General features: G+C 42.8%; 1 protein-coding gene across 3 annotated transcripts; it reads right to left on the bottom strand.

Annotated features, from left to right (window-relative positions):
- Window positions 1–1,060: 1,060 nt before the first annotated feature.
- On the bottom strand, window positions 1,061–13,943 carry LOC307006854 (TBC1 domain family member 24-like). Of its 3 annotated transcripts, none has more exons than XM_079628301.1 (7): window positions 13,434–13,934; window positions 11,628–12,654; window positions 11,388–11,540; window positions 6,312–6,375; window positions 2,298–2,393; window positions 1,958–2,153; window positions 1,061–1,675 (listed from the first exon to the last, which is right to left on the bottom strand). In XM_079628301.1, exons 1-7 carry the CDS (start codon window positions 13,825–13,827, stop codon window positions 1,503–1,505), a joined length of 2,103 nt encoding a protein of 700 aa, XP_079484427.1. In that variant the 5' UTR covers window positions 13,828–13,934; the 3' UTR covers window positions 1,061–1,502. The 3 variants fall into 3 exon arrangements, 2 of the variants coding, with proteins under 2 accessions (XP_079484427.1, XP_079484428.1); XR_013799527.1 differs by having other exon boundaries at window positions 1,067–1,675; window positions 2,294–2,393; window positions 13,434–13,943; XM_079628302.1 differs by lacking the exon at window positions 6,312–6,375 and having other exon boundaries at window positions 1,067–1,675; window positions 13,434–13,940.
- Between the last annotated feature and the right edge of the window lie 3,300 nt (window positions 13,944–17,243).

Genomic DNA, 17,243 nt, shown 5'->3' with positions numbered 1-17,243 from the left:
TTCCAATCCGTCGAAATCGCGGCACCAATCAGAAACGTTGGGGCGGGCTTTACACCATGACGACAGAGCAGCGACGGTGACGCAGATTTTGTACATTACAGAAATGGATGCCACTATCGCGTCTGTTTCAAGCGATTTAAAATGGTCATTTACAAAAACGGCAAAAGTCGTCAGAAGCCATTGCTACATCTTCCTGAAAAACACAAACAGAGAATTGCTGAGAGTCTCAGATGTTTCTCCGTCGCTCTGATTGGTTTTAGATCTATCCAATTGCGCCCAGAGCCATTTGAGCGACGTCCGTTGGTGACGCCCCTGTGGAAATGAATTGTCTATGGAGCTTTGCCAGACCCTAACTCAGTTACAACTGAGAGTGGTCTGGGTTTTCCCAGGCTAAGAATTGCTCGTTCTGAGACAGTGCTTATAATTTATGGGGATTAAAAAAAAAACACTGGTTGGATTTTTATCATTATAGGGTGGTTGTGTACACACACTGCCAACACACATTTATGTTCAAACACCATGTAAAAGTGAATTTTGCATAATAGGTCCCCTTTAAAAATTGTGTCCATCCATTGAAAGTCTAATCAACATTTCAAGCTTCAAAATGTACATGAACAAAAGTAATCATTGTAAAAGTAATCATCAAACATGGCAAATAAAAGCACACGTTTTTCACATGTTAAAGGGAGTTAAATGAATCACCCAGTATGAATATATTTTGCTGAACACAAAAGAAGATATTTTGAAAAATATCAGTAACAAAACGGTTGATGGAGGCGCCAGAAGATGGCGCCCACAGCTCAATCATCAATCCATTTACCAAACCGCTGGTCCAATGTGGCGTCAAATATGTTACTTTGCACACAACTTATTGGTTCAGTTTTGGTTTGCAATCTTTTACCCAGAATAAAACCTGCTCTGGAGCAAAGTTAGCCATGTAGCGTATAAGTTCCTCCTTGAACTTCCAGAGTTTGCTCAAACTCAAACATACAGTATGGGTAGCCATTGTAACTAGCTTTGTGCTACATGCCTCAGTATTTTATTCCATTCACACACATTTCTTTTTATATCCACTTTATTTACTACAGCCATGATTCAATTTCAGTTGTATCTATTTGGTGTAAAAGTTCTCTATTTACAACATTGTAGATTTGAATGTTTATTAAAATTCAACAAACTGCTGTTTGAAAACTGTAGTTATTCCAGAAATGCAGAGAATGACAGGACTACAAATATGAAAAATAATATAAGGCATACAATAAAAAAGACTTTGGAAATGTAAATAAATAACATTGTGGAAATTTGAATCTTAAATGATATTTACAATTTATTTCTGTTCATACTGCAGTAGCACAACAATGTACATGTACAGTATTCCTTCACTGTGACTGCACTACACTAAATGTTTACTGTCCATAGTTTTGTCTCAAAGCATGATGTCATTTTGCCAGTGTGACCTTTGATATATGTGGACACATTCCTCCACAGCGCTCCTACAGTCTTCAGTGTGAAAGCAGCGGTGGAACAGACAATGAATGCTGGATACCCCACACCTCTAGAGACTGGATCTTGAAGCTTCCCCTGCAGAGTGGTGGACTCTCAAATGTATCGCAGCATTCAGAATAGCCAGCTGTCAGATCAGCCTGCAGGAAGAGCGCATGGCCGCCATCGCCACCTATAGACCGCAAGTAAAGGTGAAGGAGTGTATACACAACATTTCATCTATATTAAGGAAGACACTGTTTTTTTCCCAGTAATGTTGACACAAAGGCCACGTTCCAGCATGTTTGCTGGTGAAATGTGCACACGGGGTATGCACATATGAAGCCTGAGAGGCAGCCACGTTGTTTATGATAACAATAGGGGATAACTGTATTCTGAAAGAAACCTTTCCTTCACACTTGCTTAATATTCATACAAGGTTTTTATTTTATTTTTATTTTTTGGGGGGGCTCACCAATAAAAAGTGTCTCATCATCTCCTGCCATGAATTTGAATGTTGACGATGTGCAGAAGGAAGAAGACTTGTATCTTTGGTCCTGAGAGGCCGCAGTGGGTCTTCGAGAGCTAGCGGAGAGAGTTTGATCACTTTTGTCACACATTCCAGAGATCTGCAGCACTGTACGCTGGTACCGCTCCATTCCTGGTCGCAGCTGAAAATGTATTTGCAATTAGGAATTCAATTGTTCTGTTATCGACTACCGCAAATCAGATTCTGGTGCATACAATGCGACATCAAGTACAATTTAAAGCACAACAAATCAATTGAATCGGATGTCAAATGGAGACTTACTCACAGTGAAAACAAAGCACTCTCCTGTGCCAAAGAACTTGAAACCCTTTTCATCACAATTCTTGTGTGCCCAATCAGAAGACAAGAAAGCTCCACAAATCTGCGATGACATGAACAAAATAACGTAAATGTAAAACAATATTGAGATTTCAGCATGTAAGGTTTTGTACAGCTACACTTTAAAACAAGATGGTTCTTTAAAGGTTATTTTCACATAGTAACAGGTCTATTTAGAAGCATAGAGTCCTGAAGAAGCTTTTTTTTATATATAAAAAAAAAAAACCTGTAATGGCCAAAAAATCTTTTCAAAGCCACATCATTATTGATTTTATGAAGCCTAATCATCCCTCTACACAGACTGTGCATGACCAGTGTTGGGGAAAGTTACTTTTAAAAGTAATGCATTAGGCTACTATATTGCGTTTCTCCCTAAAAAAGTAATTGCATTGCATTACTTTTGCATTACTTGATCACCTGGGTGTGCTTGCTTGTTTGTTTTTTAACTTCTATTGCAACTTCTATTTTCTATTTTTGGCTAATGTAAAGGCCCTTCCACACCAAAAGTGAAAGGATGCAGTAGAATAGGATGCAGCCAAGAGAAGAAAGTTCAACATGCTTACCTCAGCAATACAAATTTTAAACAATGAAACTTTTGCTTATTAGTAATGTTGACGTTATCATCGAAGGTCAGCAGCAAAGACATTGTAATGTTACATAAGGTAAGATTAAATACATTAATTATATGTGTCATTGAATATGTCATTGCAGGTTTGCGTGATATTCTGAGATTGCATTTCACTGTTTTTATTAATTTTGAGTAATACTGAACCTTTGAGATGAGTAAATGCCTGCTCACATTTATTCTAATACTACAATAACCATCATGTTTACACAGTGAAGACAATGGCACACTTACTCATGATTTCTCTCAACATGGGGACAGGAGAGCTGTCAGTCAATAAATTGAAAAACACTAGTTACTAGTAACTTGAGAAAAAAGTAATCTGATTACGTAACTACCTACGTAACTATACCTAAGTTACTTGTAATGCGTTACCCCCAACATTGGTCATGACACACTCTTAAAAGATACGTTATGGCCTTTTAAAAATGTCTATTAATTTTAACCCTCAAACTGTAACTACTAATCATGTCAAAAAAAAAATCTTCCTCTTCGTCGTCTTCTTTTTTTCGTTCTTTTTTTATGTATGTGTGACAGCTCCGTTCACGTAAGGATACTTTTCTGCTCTTTTTCTATAAGCAAGTAAGTGACAAAGATATTGAATGTATGATCCATATCAATAGTTTTCAATTGTTACTTGTGTTTATGAATATGCCCACTCACAAAAACATTAAAGCTATCACATTACTTTTTTTTTTTCAGTTGTTGTTGTCCATTTACAATGGCTACCTTTGGCCTTCATAAACTTAAGTGGATTAAACCTGTACTCTAAACTCATTTGTGTATTTCTACCTAGATAGCAGATGATGAGATTGTGGGGTGTTACAGAATCTGAGAGAAACTGACACTCAATAACATAAAAAAATGCACAAATAACGATAGACGTAAAAACCCTCATAGAGGATGGTGAAGACCAATGTTCCCTCTAAGCTGCGCGCGCGCGGCCGAGCAATAGATTTTTTAGACCGCGCACATTTTTCAAACCGCACAAACGTTTTTTTTTTTTTTTTTTTTTTTTCAGGGGTTAAACATCTGAGCATCAAAGGCGATGCAAGCTAGATAATAAACATTTAAAATACTGACATGTGACTGACAACCAAGCCGGATGTACATTCGAATGTTTACATACAAAGTAATCATTTTAGGCTACTCTTGGCGTGCCCCAGCAGTTATACAGTAGGCTAGTACCATGGCGAAGAGAAAGGCAGAGCAGGTTCCTCAGAAAAAGGTCTGCCTAACGTTTAAACATGAGTGGCTAGATGAAATAGTCCAAACTGACACAAAAGATGGTCCAGGTAGGATAAAACTTTCAGACATATTTACATATGAAGAAAGGAGTGGCGTGATCTGCAAATTCTGCTCGGAGGCAAAAGCAAAAGAAGAGTTCGCTCGGGGGAAACATTGGTCCGAGTGGAAGCTTGATTACCTAAAGCGTCATCTGACAGAGAAAGTCCATGTAGACGCATTGAAAACATTAAGACTTAGACATTGGAACTCTATCGATAAAATTTTCACCGAAACTAATGAATCCCGAGAGAGACGAATTCAGAGAGGACGATCCGACCCTGAACAAATAAAAATATTGATCGACAACGTGATGCTAGCAATTAACACCAACATGTCCATGTTATCAGTTCAGGATATACACGATCATATGGCAAAATACATCGACCTACCTCAGAGTTGGAGAAGCAAAAATTATGCTTTTGAATTTGTGCAATGTATCAACTCAGTTGTGCAGACTGAGATGATAAGCAGCATAAGAAATGCTTGTGTCCACACACTAATTGTGGATGAAAGTACCGATATCTCAGTGCATAAGATGCTTGTGCTTTACATTAAGTTTCGGGAGCAAACTGATTTCAGTTACAAGACAGTTTTTGCTGGAATCATTCAGCTTTCAGGATGCACTGCAGAAAACATCCTTGATGCCATTACCAAGTTCTACGCAGACCATGCACTAGACATGAACAAAATGGTCATGTTTACTTCAGATGGTGCTTCTGTCATGTTAGGCAGACATAAAGGAGTGGCTGCTTTACTGAAGCATCAGGTACCGCACCTGACTGAGCAACACTGTGTGGCCCATAGGGAGGACTTAGGAATTGACGACGTATGGAAAGATGTCCCTATAATGAAAGAGGTAGAAACGCTACTCCGGACAGTATACTCCATGTTTTGCAGATCATCTGTGAAGAAAGCCAAATTCACAGAGATGGCAGAGTTTTTGGAAGTGGATTCGCTGTCTTTTAGACCTTTGAATGAAGTGCGTTGGCTGTCACGCTACCAAGCTGTGCACGCTTTTTTGCAAAATTTCAGCGCGTTGACCGAATACTGCGCCAAAGAAGCTGACTCTGACCCCATTGCGAAATACTGTCATAGAAAACTGACCGACACCAAGGACAAATTTGCAATCACTGTGCTAGCAGAAGTGCTTGAGGAACTCGCTCAGCTGTGCACCTGCTTACAGCGCAGTAACCTTACGGTCATGGATGTGCACTGCATTGCCAGAGCGAAAATACAGAAACTACGTGCGCAATATTTAGGAGAGTGCGTTCACTGTGGCAAACGAGCGCTCACAGTTTTGGAAAGTGAGAGTGCAGTGAACAAGTGAACACAAGGGACATTATTCTGTTTGTTCGTAAAGTTTGTGAGCATTTGATTTGGATGCCCGCTTCCCTAAAAATGACCTCAAAGAGTGGGCTGCCTTTGAGCCGGACACGTTGGATAATGCAGTTGGTGAATTTGATCATGGGCTGAATGACGTGACCAGTCTGGCGAAGAAGTTCGAAGTGCTTCTGGAGGAAGCAGACGATGCGGTCCCGGGGCGCATTTGTCAACAATACAACAAATTCAAGTTCATGGTTAATGTGCGCTCAAAAAAAAAAAAATTGCTCAGTGGTGAAAAAAATTAGAGGGAACATTGGTGAAGACATTTCATTTGAACTTCATTACATTTATTTTGTATTTTATTTATGTTTTTATTCATGTTCACTTGTCAATTACCATTTATTAATGTTATTATTTATACATTTTTAATGTATTATTATAAGACCAGATAGACAGAAGAAGGGACACACTCATAATGCTAATAAATAATATATAAAATGAAAAATATGAATGAAAATAAACTATTATTAAAGAGGCTATTTGTTACACAGTTAAGGTTCTACTGTAAATGGCACTTTCAAAGCATGGTTCTTTACGGAACCTTATATAAAAAGGTCCTATTTAGCACCATAAATGTTTCTGCTATTGCTACAAGCTGAAGAATAATGTCCGGCTTTGTTTTGAACCATTTTTTCCCTTAAAGTTTACAGATGAATACAGACATACCTCTTCATCTGCCGTTTTTATGAGTAAAACGGTTGGATCATGCCCCTCAACTTTGGAATAAAACCTATTTTCAAAAAAAGAAAATGTATGCATTTGAAAAACAATATTTAATACCATTAAATATTTTTCATTGATATTTATAATAATTGATTATGATTCAATTTGTCACGATCACCGACTCCATGACCTCCCTCTCTGGCCGCCAGAGGGCACCCTCACCCGAATACTGACTTTCCCCTACGAACTGCATTTCCCATAGTACATCATTCCTGGACTAATCCCGAATCCACCTGCCATCACTGATCACTCACACACCTGCATCTCGTTCCCAACACACATAAAAACCACACTCACATTACAACCAGCGCAAAGTCTTGTTTTGCTGTTGTGAACATATCTGAGTGTTTCTCCCGTGTTTCTGCCTACGTGTGTTTGACCCCATCTGATCTTCTTGTTGCCTGCCGCCTGCCCATTGACCCTCTGCCTTGTAACTGGATTATGTTCTGCTTGCTGCCTGCCTCTGAACCCTTGCCTGGACTATCACCTCGGTTTTGCCTGCCCTGCTCTGTCCCTTCTGCCCGTGCCTGACCTTTTCCTGTTGACCATTCTATAATAAAACTTGTTGCAAAATGGACCTGACTGATTCTGATGATTCATCACAGAAGACTTCGCCACAACAAGGTTCAACAACTATGTCTTCGTTATCCGCTGCATTCTCTGCCCAAGCTGACCAACTCGCCGTTCATCACCACCAACTAAATCACCTTACCTCGTTGACAGAGGAGTTGGTGAAAGCCATCCAGACCCTGCAAACTCCCGCTCCAAGCCCGCCTCCGCAGGAAACACACCACCCCGCTGTCCGAGCTGCCGAGACCCAGCCCTCCGTGAGCGTCCCCGCCTTGCACTTCCCGAGAAGTTTGATGGGGATCCCGGTAAATGTAAGGGCTTTATTTTGCAATGTTCGCTCGTCATCGCCCAGCAACTCACGCTTTATTCCACTGAGGCTGGTAAAATCGCCTTTGTCTGCTCCATACTTACCGTCAGAGCACTCGACTGGATTACAGCGGTGTGGAGAACGGATGGTACTGTCTTCCCCACTTTCGAGGTCTTCCTCCAGCAGTTTCGGGAGGTTTTTGAACACTCTAAGGAGGGTAAGGGAGCAGGCGGTCGACCCCTCAAACTCACTCAGGGTCGTTCCACCGCCGCTGAATATGCGCTCACGTTCCGAACCCTCGCTGTGCAGACGGATTGGACCAACGACGCATTAAAGGTGATTTTCCGAAGAGGCTTGAGTCACGAGATGCCAGCCGAACTGGCCTGTCGCGATGAGGGAAGAGAGTTAGATCAGTTCATTCACCTCGCCATCCAGATTGATAATCTGATGCGTTCTCGCCGTGCGAGTTGCCATCCTGTTTCCAGTCTCCGTCCCCGCGTCTGCTGACAATATTGAACCCGTGCAAGTGAACACCTCTCGACTGACCCTGGAGGAGAGAGATCGACGAAGGTCTCAAAATCTGTGCCTCTGCTGTGGTGAGGCGGGTCACTTCCGCATCACATGTCCCTCTCGACCTCCTCTGAGAGATTTAAGACCGGTGAGATTAACTGTTGACGCCCTTAACCCCAGTTCTTGTATGTCTGTGCCCCTTGTACTCACAATTAATGGCTGTCAAGTTACCACCAACGCCCTGATAGATTCCGGAGCCGCCGGTAACTTTATGTCACAAGACTTTGCTCTACAAAACAGCATTGCTCTAATCCCTTACCATTCTCCTCTTACAGTCAAAGCCATCGACGGGCGGCCACAAGGCTCCGGCCGTGTGTCCCACATCACCCAAGAAATCTGTATGCCGACAGGAGCTCTCCATCTGTAAAGCATCCAGTTTTATGTCCTTCATGCTCCTCACACACCAGTCATCCTGGGTCTACCCTGGCTCCGTAAACACGACCCACACATCCGGTGGGGAACCAGTCAAATTGTCCGCTGGGGTAACTCCTGTCACTCCACCTGTCTCGTCTCCGTCACTCCTTTGTCCGTCCGAAGAATCACCGTTCCCCGGGAAGGGACAGAGCTAGACCACCTTCCAGCTGAATACCATGACCTTGCAGAGGCCTTTAGTAAGGTAAAAGCCTCCAAACTTCCTCCTCATCGCACCAGTGATTGTGCCATTGACCTGGTGCCTGGCTCCACACCTCCCAAAGGTCGCATCTTCCCTCTCTCCCAACCGGAGACAGAGGCCATGAAGAAGTACATTGAGGAGGACCTCGCAAAGGGCTTCATCCGACCCTTGACGTCTCCAGCATCAGCTGGTTTTTTCTTCGTCCAGAAGAAGGACGGTGGTCTTCGACCATGTATAGATTATCGGGCCCTTAACGACCGTACCATCAAGTTTCACTATCCACATCCCCTGGTGCCCGCAGCCCTGGAACTTCTCCGCACAGCGAAGTTCTTCACCAAGCTTGACCTGCGCTGTGCCTACAATCTTATCCGCATCCGCGAAGGGGACGAGTGGAAAACAGCCTTCTCCACCATCACAGGGCATTATGAATACCTGGTCATGCCTTTCGGCCTGTCAAACAGCCCTGCCGTCTTCCAGTCTTTTATAAATGATATATTCCGAAACATGCTCTATCAAACAACCATAATTTACATCGATGACATCTTGATTTACTCTGACACCCTGAAAGACCACGTTCAACATGTCCGAGCCGTCCTTCAAAGACTCATTCAGCACCAGCTGTACGCTAAAATTGAGAAATGTGACTTCCACCAGACATCCACCACCTTCTTGGGATACGTCATCAGCCCTGAAGGTGTCGCCATGGACGAGGGCAAGGTCAGGGCGGTTCTTGAATGGCCACAACCCACCACTCTGAAGGAGTTACAGCGCTTCCTCGGGTTTGCCAATTTCTACCGCCGCTTCATCTGGAATTTCAGCACTGTGGCAAACCCCCTTACGTCTCTGGTGAGGAAAGGCACCTCGCGTCTCCCCTAGAATGAGTCGGCCACCCACGCTTTCAACCAGCTAAAGCAACGATTCACCTCTGCCCCCATCCTGCATCATCCTAATCCCGAGTTGCCCTTCGTGGTGGAGGTGGATGCATCTAACACGGATCTTGGTGCAATTCTGTCCCAACTTCAGGGGTCCCCACCTAAACTATACCCCTGCACGTTCTACTCTAGGAAGCTCAATGCCGCAGAGAGAAATAATGATGTGGGAGATCGTGAGCTTTTGGCTATGAGGGCCGCCTGGCCCTCAGGAGTGGCGGCACTGGTTGGAGGGAACCACACATCCCTTCACTGTACTCACCAATCACAAGAATCTGGAATACCTCCACACCGCCAAGAGGTTGAACCCTAGACAAGCTCGCTGGTCTCTTTTCTTCACCCGTTTCCAGTTCACGGTCACCTATCGTCCCGGATCTAAAAACACAAAAGCCGATGCCCTGTCCCGACAGTACGACCCTGAACCGACCTCCTACACTCTCGATACGGTCCTGAGCCCCGATCTCATCCTTGGTCCCACTCAATGGGATATTGAGACAGAGCTCGAACAGGCCAACGCCCAGACGGAAATTCCCTCTACAAACGGCTGAACAACTTTGCAACCTGGTGTCCAGGTTTTACGGCCTACCTGAAGATATTGTCTCTGACAGGGGACCCCAATTCACCTCCCGAGTCTGGTCGGCCTTCTTCAGAACACTTCAAGTCAACGTGAGTCTCACATCTGGATATCATCCCCAAGCCAACGGGCAGGTCGAATGCCTAAACCAAGAGATAATTAGGTTCCTCCGGACCTACTGTCATCGCCATCAAGAAGATTGGAGTCAATACTTGGTCTGGGCTGAGTATGCCCAAAACTCCATTCAGAAACACTCCACTGATTTGACACCCTTCCAATGTATCCTAGGCTTCCAACCTCCCTTGTTCCCGTGGTCTGGCGAACCCATAAATGTACCTGCCGTGGACGATTGGCTGCTGCGCAGCGAGGAAACATGGAACCAGGCCCACACTCATCTCCAACGTGCAGTCCGCCACTACAAGAGACAGGCTGACCGCCGTCGCCGACCTGGTCCAGAATATCAACCCGAGTACTACGCCTTCAGCTCCCCTGTAAGAAGCTCAGCCCTAGGTATGTGGGTCCATTCAAAATCCTTCGACAAATCACTCCAGGGACATACTGGACTACACTCTCACCATTGAGTTCCATCAAAACCACCCGAACAGACCTGCTCCCCGACCACGTGGTAGACCCCGACGCCGCCAGCATCCTCGCGCCAGGAGTCGCTCACAGGGAGGGGGCTCTGTCACGATCACCGACTTCATGACCTCCTTCTCTGGCCGCCAGAGGGCGCCCTCACCCGCATACTGACTTTCCCCTACGAACTATATTTCCCATAGTACATCATTCCTTGACTAATCCCCAATCCACCTGCCATCACTGATCACTCACACACCTGCATCTCGTTCCCAACACACATAAAAACCACACTCGCATTACAACCAGTGCGAAGTCTTGTTTTGCTGTTGTGAACATTTCGGAGCATTTCTCACGTGTTTCTGCCTACCTGTGTTTGACCCCATCTGATCTGATCTTCTCGTTGCCTGCCGCCTGCCCATTGACCCTCTGCCTTGTAACTGGATTATGTTCTGCTTGCTGCCTGCCTCTGAACCCTTGCCTGGACTATCACTTCGGTTTTGCCTGCCCTGCTCTGTCCCTTCTGCCCGTGCCTGACCTTTTTTCTGTCGACCATTCTATAATAAATCTTGGACCTGACTGATTCTGATGATTCATCACACAATTAATGTTTTTATATCATGGGTTGTTTAATGGATTTCAAACACTTGATAAAAACAAAACATAAAACTAAGAAAGATTATGAAATGCAATATATTAAATCTAATAATTAATAGAACTATTATTTAAATTGTCAATAATTATTATTATGATGATGATTGCAGTTTAATGTTTTTATTTTATGTATAGCATTTCTAAAAGCATGATTTTATGTGATTAAACCATATCCTCAAATTATTTTGTGGAATGGTTCATGTGAGTGTGTCTAGAAATAACATACATGGAGAGACTTCTGCCGTGCACATTTGTACTGAATAGCTGCACAGGACTGAATAGAGCGAATCGCTCTGGAATCCAAGCCCAGACCACCCTCATCTCGGTTTCAGTCACTACAGAGGAGCTGAAGTTCTGGAAATCCATTGCTTGGTATGAACTAGGAGATAAAAATAGTTTCATATGAAATAGTAATTCTGAAATTCTTAAAATATATATACTTTTATTGACCTCATAAACCCCTCACCTCTTATTGTGGATGTCCTTATGAATGAGTGCGTGCTTGTTGGCATTGAAAAGATAAGTTAGTTGGTTGCGTGTGGGCAGCTGTATTTTAAAAGCCCTCTGAAGCAGTGCGTCAATCGTACTGTGCCGTGCCACGTTCTCCACAAAACTCTTAATGTCTTGTCTGAAGTCATCGACGTGGGCCACTCGTGAGGACACAGAGACTTTGTAAAGGCTGAGTAGAGCAAGAGCTACACGGTATAAAACTTTGTAGCCCTCCATTAAATAGACATCCAGAACTCTGATAGCGTATGTAAAAGGTAGATCGGCAAAGATCCACAAGATCCAGTCAGAGTAGAACTCGAACAGGTTCTGGTGAGAGCTGGCTATCAGCTTCCGGATGCCTCTGCAGTATTTATTGGCAAGGTCACCAAAGGTCATGCATGAAGCACGTGAAGTGAGGAAAGTCTGGTCAATGTAACGCTTTTTAGAGTCTGTGTAGGTCACCAGGGAACAAATACTGTGGAAACACTGGGCTTCATCCTCGCTGAAGTGCAAGAGAAGGGACACTAGAGCGGACAGGATGGGACAGAAGGTGACATCAGGAAAATGGTGAGTTATACAGATGAGAATTTTTTTCACTGAATTCAGGCCTGCTTTATTTAGGCAGTATCTGGGGATTTCCCCATCCTCCATAAACTTTGGGAAAGGGTGTGTGCTTGTTTGAAATTCTCCAAAGAGCTTCCCAACTAGGGCAAGATAAGTGTCCACATCAGTGTTGGTGGATGTGCTCTCGATATTGTGGATGATGTGTTGGTAAGCCTTGGCTCTGAGAGTATGAGGCATGGACCAGAATCCTGTACGGCCCATTGCTTTGAGCTCATAATGGTCACTCGAGAAGATCTTCCGATAACGGATGGCCGCTTCTGGATCAATCTTTTCCCAGTCTACATACTGACCGTATTTCATCCTGGCAGAAGAGCTTATCTCCCAGTTATCTACCTCAGAAATGGTCATCATGGGTACACCCTTTAGACTTCCTTTATTTCCTGTTTAAATGAAGCATGTTTCAGAATCAGCTGTGACTGTATTATCTTTGATATATTAAAGGTGCAATTGCTCAGAGTTAATACAAATAAAAGATACAGCACTATGAGTTTAATAATAGTGATATTAATATTGATGTTCAAAAATCTAAGATCAAAATTGACCTGGTAATTCGTTTATTTGCTGTAATTTTTACATGATGTGTCTTGTCATCTGACACTATATAAATTTCTCATTTGAAATGTCTATTAGCATGTAACTATTTTCTCATTTAGTTGGATATTGTTTTAGGTTGGGACTTTGCATTAAGGATTCACAATATCGGTCATCAGATTAGAGATTTTTTTTAACTGTCACTATATTGGATTTTCCAATGTGCATGGTCATTTCATTGTTCATTTCTCCTATTTTTACTTTCAGATACTTAGTTAAACACTAATAATTCAATAATTCATTCCTCAAATCCCAAAATGAATATCTCCCTGTAGTATATATAATTAGTTGTGTAAATTCTCTTTTCGAAAAATGTAGTAATTAATAAAGTATCATTACAATAATAATAAAAAAATGTCCCTTCTTTTCACCCGGATAATTTTGTAACCATATACGCATTATTTGGGGTTATCAGGTTTCACATTTCAGGGCTAAATTAATGGGAAATTAAATTAATTGTACACATGTATTTGTGATTATTTATGATTTTATCAATGCTGCCATTTATGCTTTAAATGTAACTTTTTTCTTCTTCTTTTTTAAAGGTAAAAATATCTCACTTACGCACCTGTAAGATCCCATTTGTTTGAGTGTCCTTTAGGTCTTTTGATTGGAGGCTTTGCAGTGATACATATCCCACCAGTGTTTTTTTTCCCATCCTCACGGTGTAGGGATCTTGCTCTTGGTCTGATGGCATTGCATCTGCTAAAATGACCTGGTCCTTCATCATCATTGTCACAAGCATAAAAAGATCTTGAACGAGGTCTAATGTGGCTTCTGTCCTCGTCAGCCTCTCCCGTTGAGTGTTTTGCTTCGTCAGAGCTGTAAAGAGATCGAGAGTGTAGTCTGCCAGAATTTGTCCGGTCTGCAAGCTGTGCATTACTGCCACTCTCCACATTCCGGACATTCACATTTGTAGAGCCAAAATGGGCACATGCAACATTTGAAGTAATCTTTATCATGGCCTCACCAGTTCACATAGCAAAGACTTTGAAAGGTAAGTTCACAGTAGGTTTGTTGTTCTCTTTGTAATGCCCTGAGACACCTGGGTTTTGTTCTGATGACGTGACAGTCAGGTGATCTGTTCAGGTGGTTGTAATACTACTGTATACACAGTGGAAAATGCCAGACGTCCTCTGTTATTTTTTGTCTTTAGCAATCAACTGTGAACACTGTGTTAAGTATAAACACTTAATAAAAGCTATATGACATAAAGCAATGGTGTCTAATTTAATACAACATATACATAAAGATATATACACTGTAATAACTAATTAACAAAAAAAATAAAGCTTATATATAACTTTGATAAGTTTATACAGTGAATGGATGCAACTTTATTGTTCTTTGTTGGATTTATTCTTATTAAATTATTTAACATATTTTTCAAGTCATATATTTTTGTGTAGCAGAAGCCATAACATCATTGTTACAGGTTAAAATGCATATTAATGTGTGACAGCAATATGGTTGAAAATAATACATAACATCTTTTTATTTCTATTTATATAAAAAAAAAACATTTTGAGTACAGCATTGACAATCATCAAGAGGCAGAAAGTTCTCAAAGGGTGTTATAACACATCTATATGAAAGTTATTTACTCTAACTCCTTCTGTGTTTGGAAACATAGAGGGAATCTTCTCTTCTTGAAGTGTCACAGAATGTTGATACCAGAAACATTCTAATGAGCTCTTTTCCAGGAAATTCAAAAAGTCAGCGCTTCTTGTTTTCAACACACTGTTATTTATTCAAACATACGTATTGTTTGGATGTGAAACAAATTGCTGAAGCTCAAAATGGGGGCTAATATCATTAAATAGGATGCTAAACCTGTTCTTTTTGTTAGAATGTTACAGGTTAACACACTTCGGTTAAGGTTTATCTTATAAACTGTGCTGCTTCAGTGCATATTAAACGTAAGTGCACAGTCAAGAGAACTCCACATAAACCAAATTAAATTAATTTAATCATCAAGTAGAATTCAGATACAATTTTTTGCTGTATCTCCCTGATAAAAGTGGAACTTTTTTTTAAACGAGTTTCCAAAGAGTTCTAACAATAAAGTGTGAATAGATGGACAGAATAGTATAGCTACAGGTAACTGTGCCACCTCCTGAATTTAAAATAAATTAATTATTTACAATAACGGACACTTTAGAAGAAGGTTGACAGGACACATTTTGCAAGATAAAAATGTTAGAATGCTCAAATACCCAATGCAATTGTCTAGATTAATCATTTAATTGAACAACTGACAGATCAGATGTCAGAACAACAGTTCTTCTCTCTCGTCTCTGCACTGACATGGGCTAGTTTTGCATATGGGATTGATGTGATGTAACATCAGCAATGCCAATTATATGGTGCCCCTATTATGTTTATATTATATGGTGCCCCTCGCCCTTGAAAGATGGGTCAGTACCCAGTTTATTTGAACCAGCTTTCTCAGAATCACAACCTGTAAGAATGAATAATTATTGATGTATATATTTTCTACCGGGTGTTCAAAATACTTAGTTTTGTGTTTTATATTGTGTACTTTATGTAAGTAAAAACGTACTCGGTTACTTACGTAACCTCGGTTCTCTCTAGAGAGAGGAAAGAGTACTGCGTAGAACTACGCTAGGGGAAAATCCTTTTCCACAAAAATACTGAAGCCAAAAAATTATCCTTAATTTTGTATAAATGTAAAACGCGTTGCCACAGCATACAGACATAGGCGAGACAGCTCGCGCGCCCATTGGCTGCCCTGCGGGCAACTGCTTGAGCCTATCGAGCGAGACCTAGAGTGACGTCACACCCAATGAGGGCGCTTCGCGCCCTTCCGCGTTACGTCCCGCCAAAATGGGCGTGGCTTAGGGCTATAAGTATCGCTCTCGGGGGCTAATTTCTCAGATTTTTTACAGTGAAGCAACCAGAGTGCATGCACGGCAGGATACGCAGTACTCGTTCCTCTCTCTAGAGAGAACCGAGGTTACGTAAGTAACCGAGTACGTTCTCTTACGAGAGATACACTCGTACTGCGTAGAACTACGCTAGGGGAACCTAATGTAAAACGCCGTGCATGCTGGGATCCGACACCATAGACCCAAGGGCGACCGCCCGGGGTTCATACAGTACACAATCACCCAGGGGATTCACAGGGAATCCTGGAAGAAGAGGGTTTTAGCCACTATCTTCCTTATACGGCAGCTCAGAGCAGCCCTGCTAGGTTGTAAAACCTTATAAATGTAGACGGGGAGGCCCAGCCTGCCGCCATACAGATATCTTCCAAGGCAATCCCACTTGACCAGGCCCACGATGAAGCCATGCTTCTCGTGAAGTGCTCCCTGACACCCAATGGGCATTGCATACCCTTGGTTGTGTAAGCTAGCGCTATTGCGTCCTCAATCCATCTGGATAGGCTCTGTTTCGAAGCGGCTAGTCCCTTAGAACGCCCGCTGAATGAAACAAAGAGCTGCTCCGTCTGTCTGAAAGCAGACGAGCGAGACACATAAGCTCTTAATGCCCTGACTGGGCAAAGGAAGCTTTCGTCCTCATTTCCTCCAGTGACTGGTAGGGCAGACAGGCAAATGACCTGTGCCCTGAATGGTGTATTTAGGGATTTTGGAACATAACCGTGCTTAGGTTTGAGTATAACCCTAGAGTCATTAGGCCCAAACTCCATGCACGTTGCACTCACTGAGAGCGCGTGTAAGTCCCCTATGCACTGAAGCGAGAGCCAGAAGAAACACCGTCTTGAACGACAGGTGTTTAAGATCAATCTCCTGCAAAGGCTAAAAGGGATGACCTTTCATGGCTTCCAGTACCATAGAAAGACACACCACGAATTGTGCACCAACCAGAAAACACCGACCATTTAGAGGCATAGAGACGTCGCGTAGGCGGAGCTCTGGTCTGCGTGATCGTGTTTTACACTCCCTGTGGGAGGTCAGCGGGTACCCGTTGATGGCCCACACATGAAGGGACCACAGCTCTGGATGAGGATGCAAGATCGAGCCATTGGCTTGAGAAAGGCGATCCCTCCTCAGAGGCACTGGCCACGGGGTGGTGCTTGCTAACTGCATCACAACTGGGAACCAAGGCTGGCTCGTCCAGAGTGGCTCTACAAGCAGCACTGAACATCCTTCCTCCCTGAACCGTTCCACCACCTGGGTTAGGAGAGAGACAGGGGGAAAAGCGTATAGAGGACAGCAAGGCCACGAGTGGGTCAGCGCGTCCTTGCTTTTTGAGAGGTCTACATCCGCTCTGCCAAATTTCTTCCACAGCAGCCGTACTGTCTGTGGGTGCAAAGACCATTCTCCTGTCGGAACTTTCAGCTGCTTTCAGCGAGAGCAGGTTGCAGCGTGCCCATATCAGGAGGCACCTGGTTAGC

This window comes from Phoxinus phoxinus, assembly GCF_949152265.1.
Source record: "Phoxinus phoxinus genome assembly, chromosome: 11".
Classification (NCBI taxonomy): domain Eukaryota; kingdom Metazoa; phylum Chordata; class Actinopteri; order Cypriniformes; family Leuciscidae; genus Phoxinus; species Phoxinus phoxinus.
This window is presented reverse-complemented; position numbering and strand designations above follow the sequence as displayed.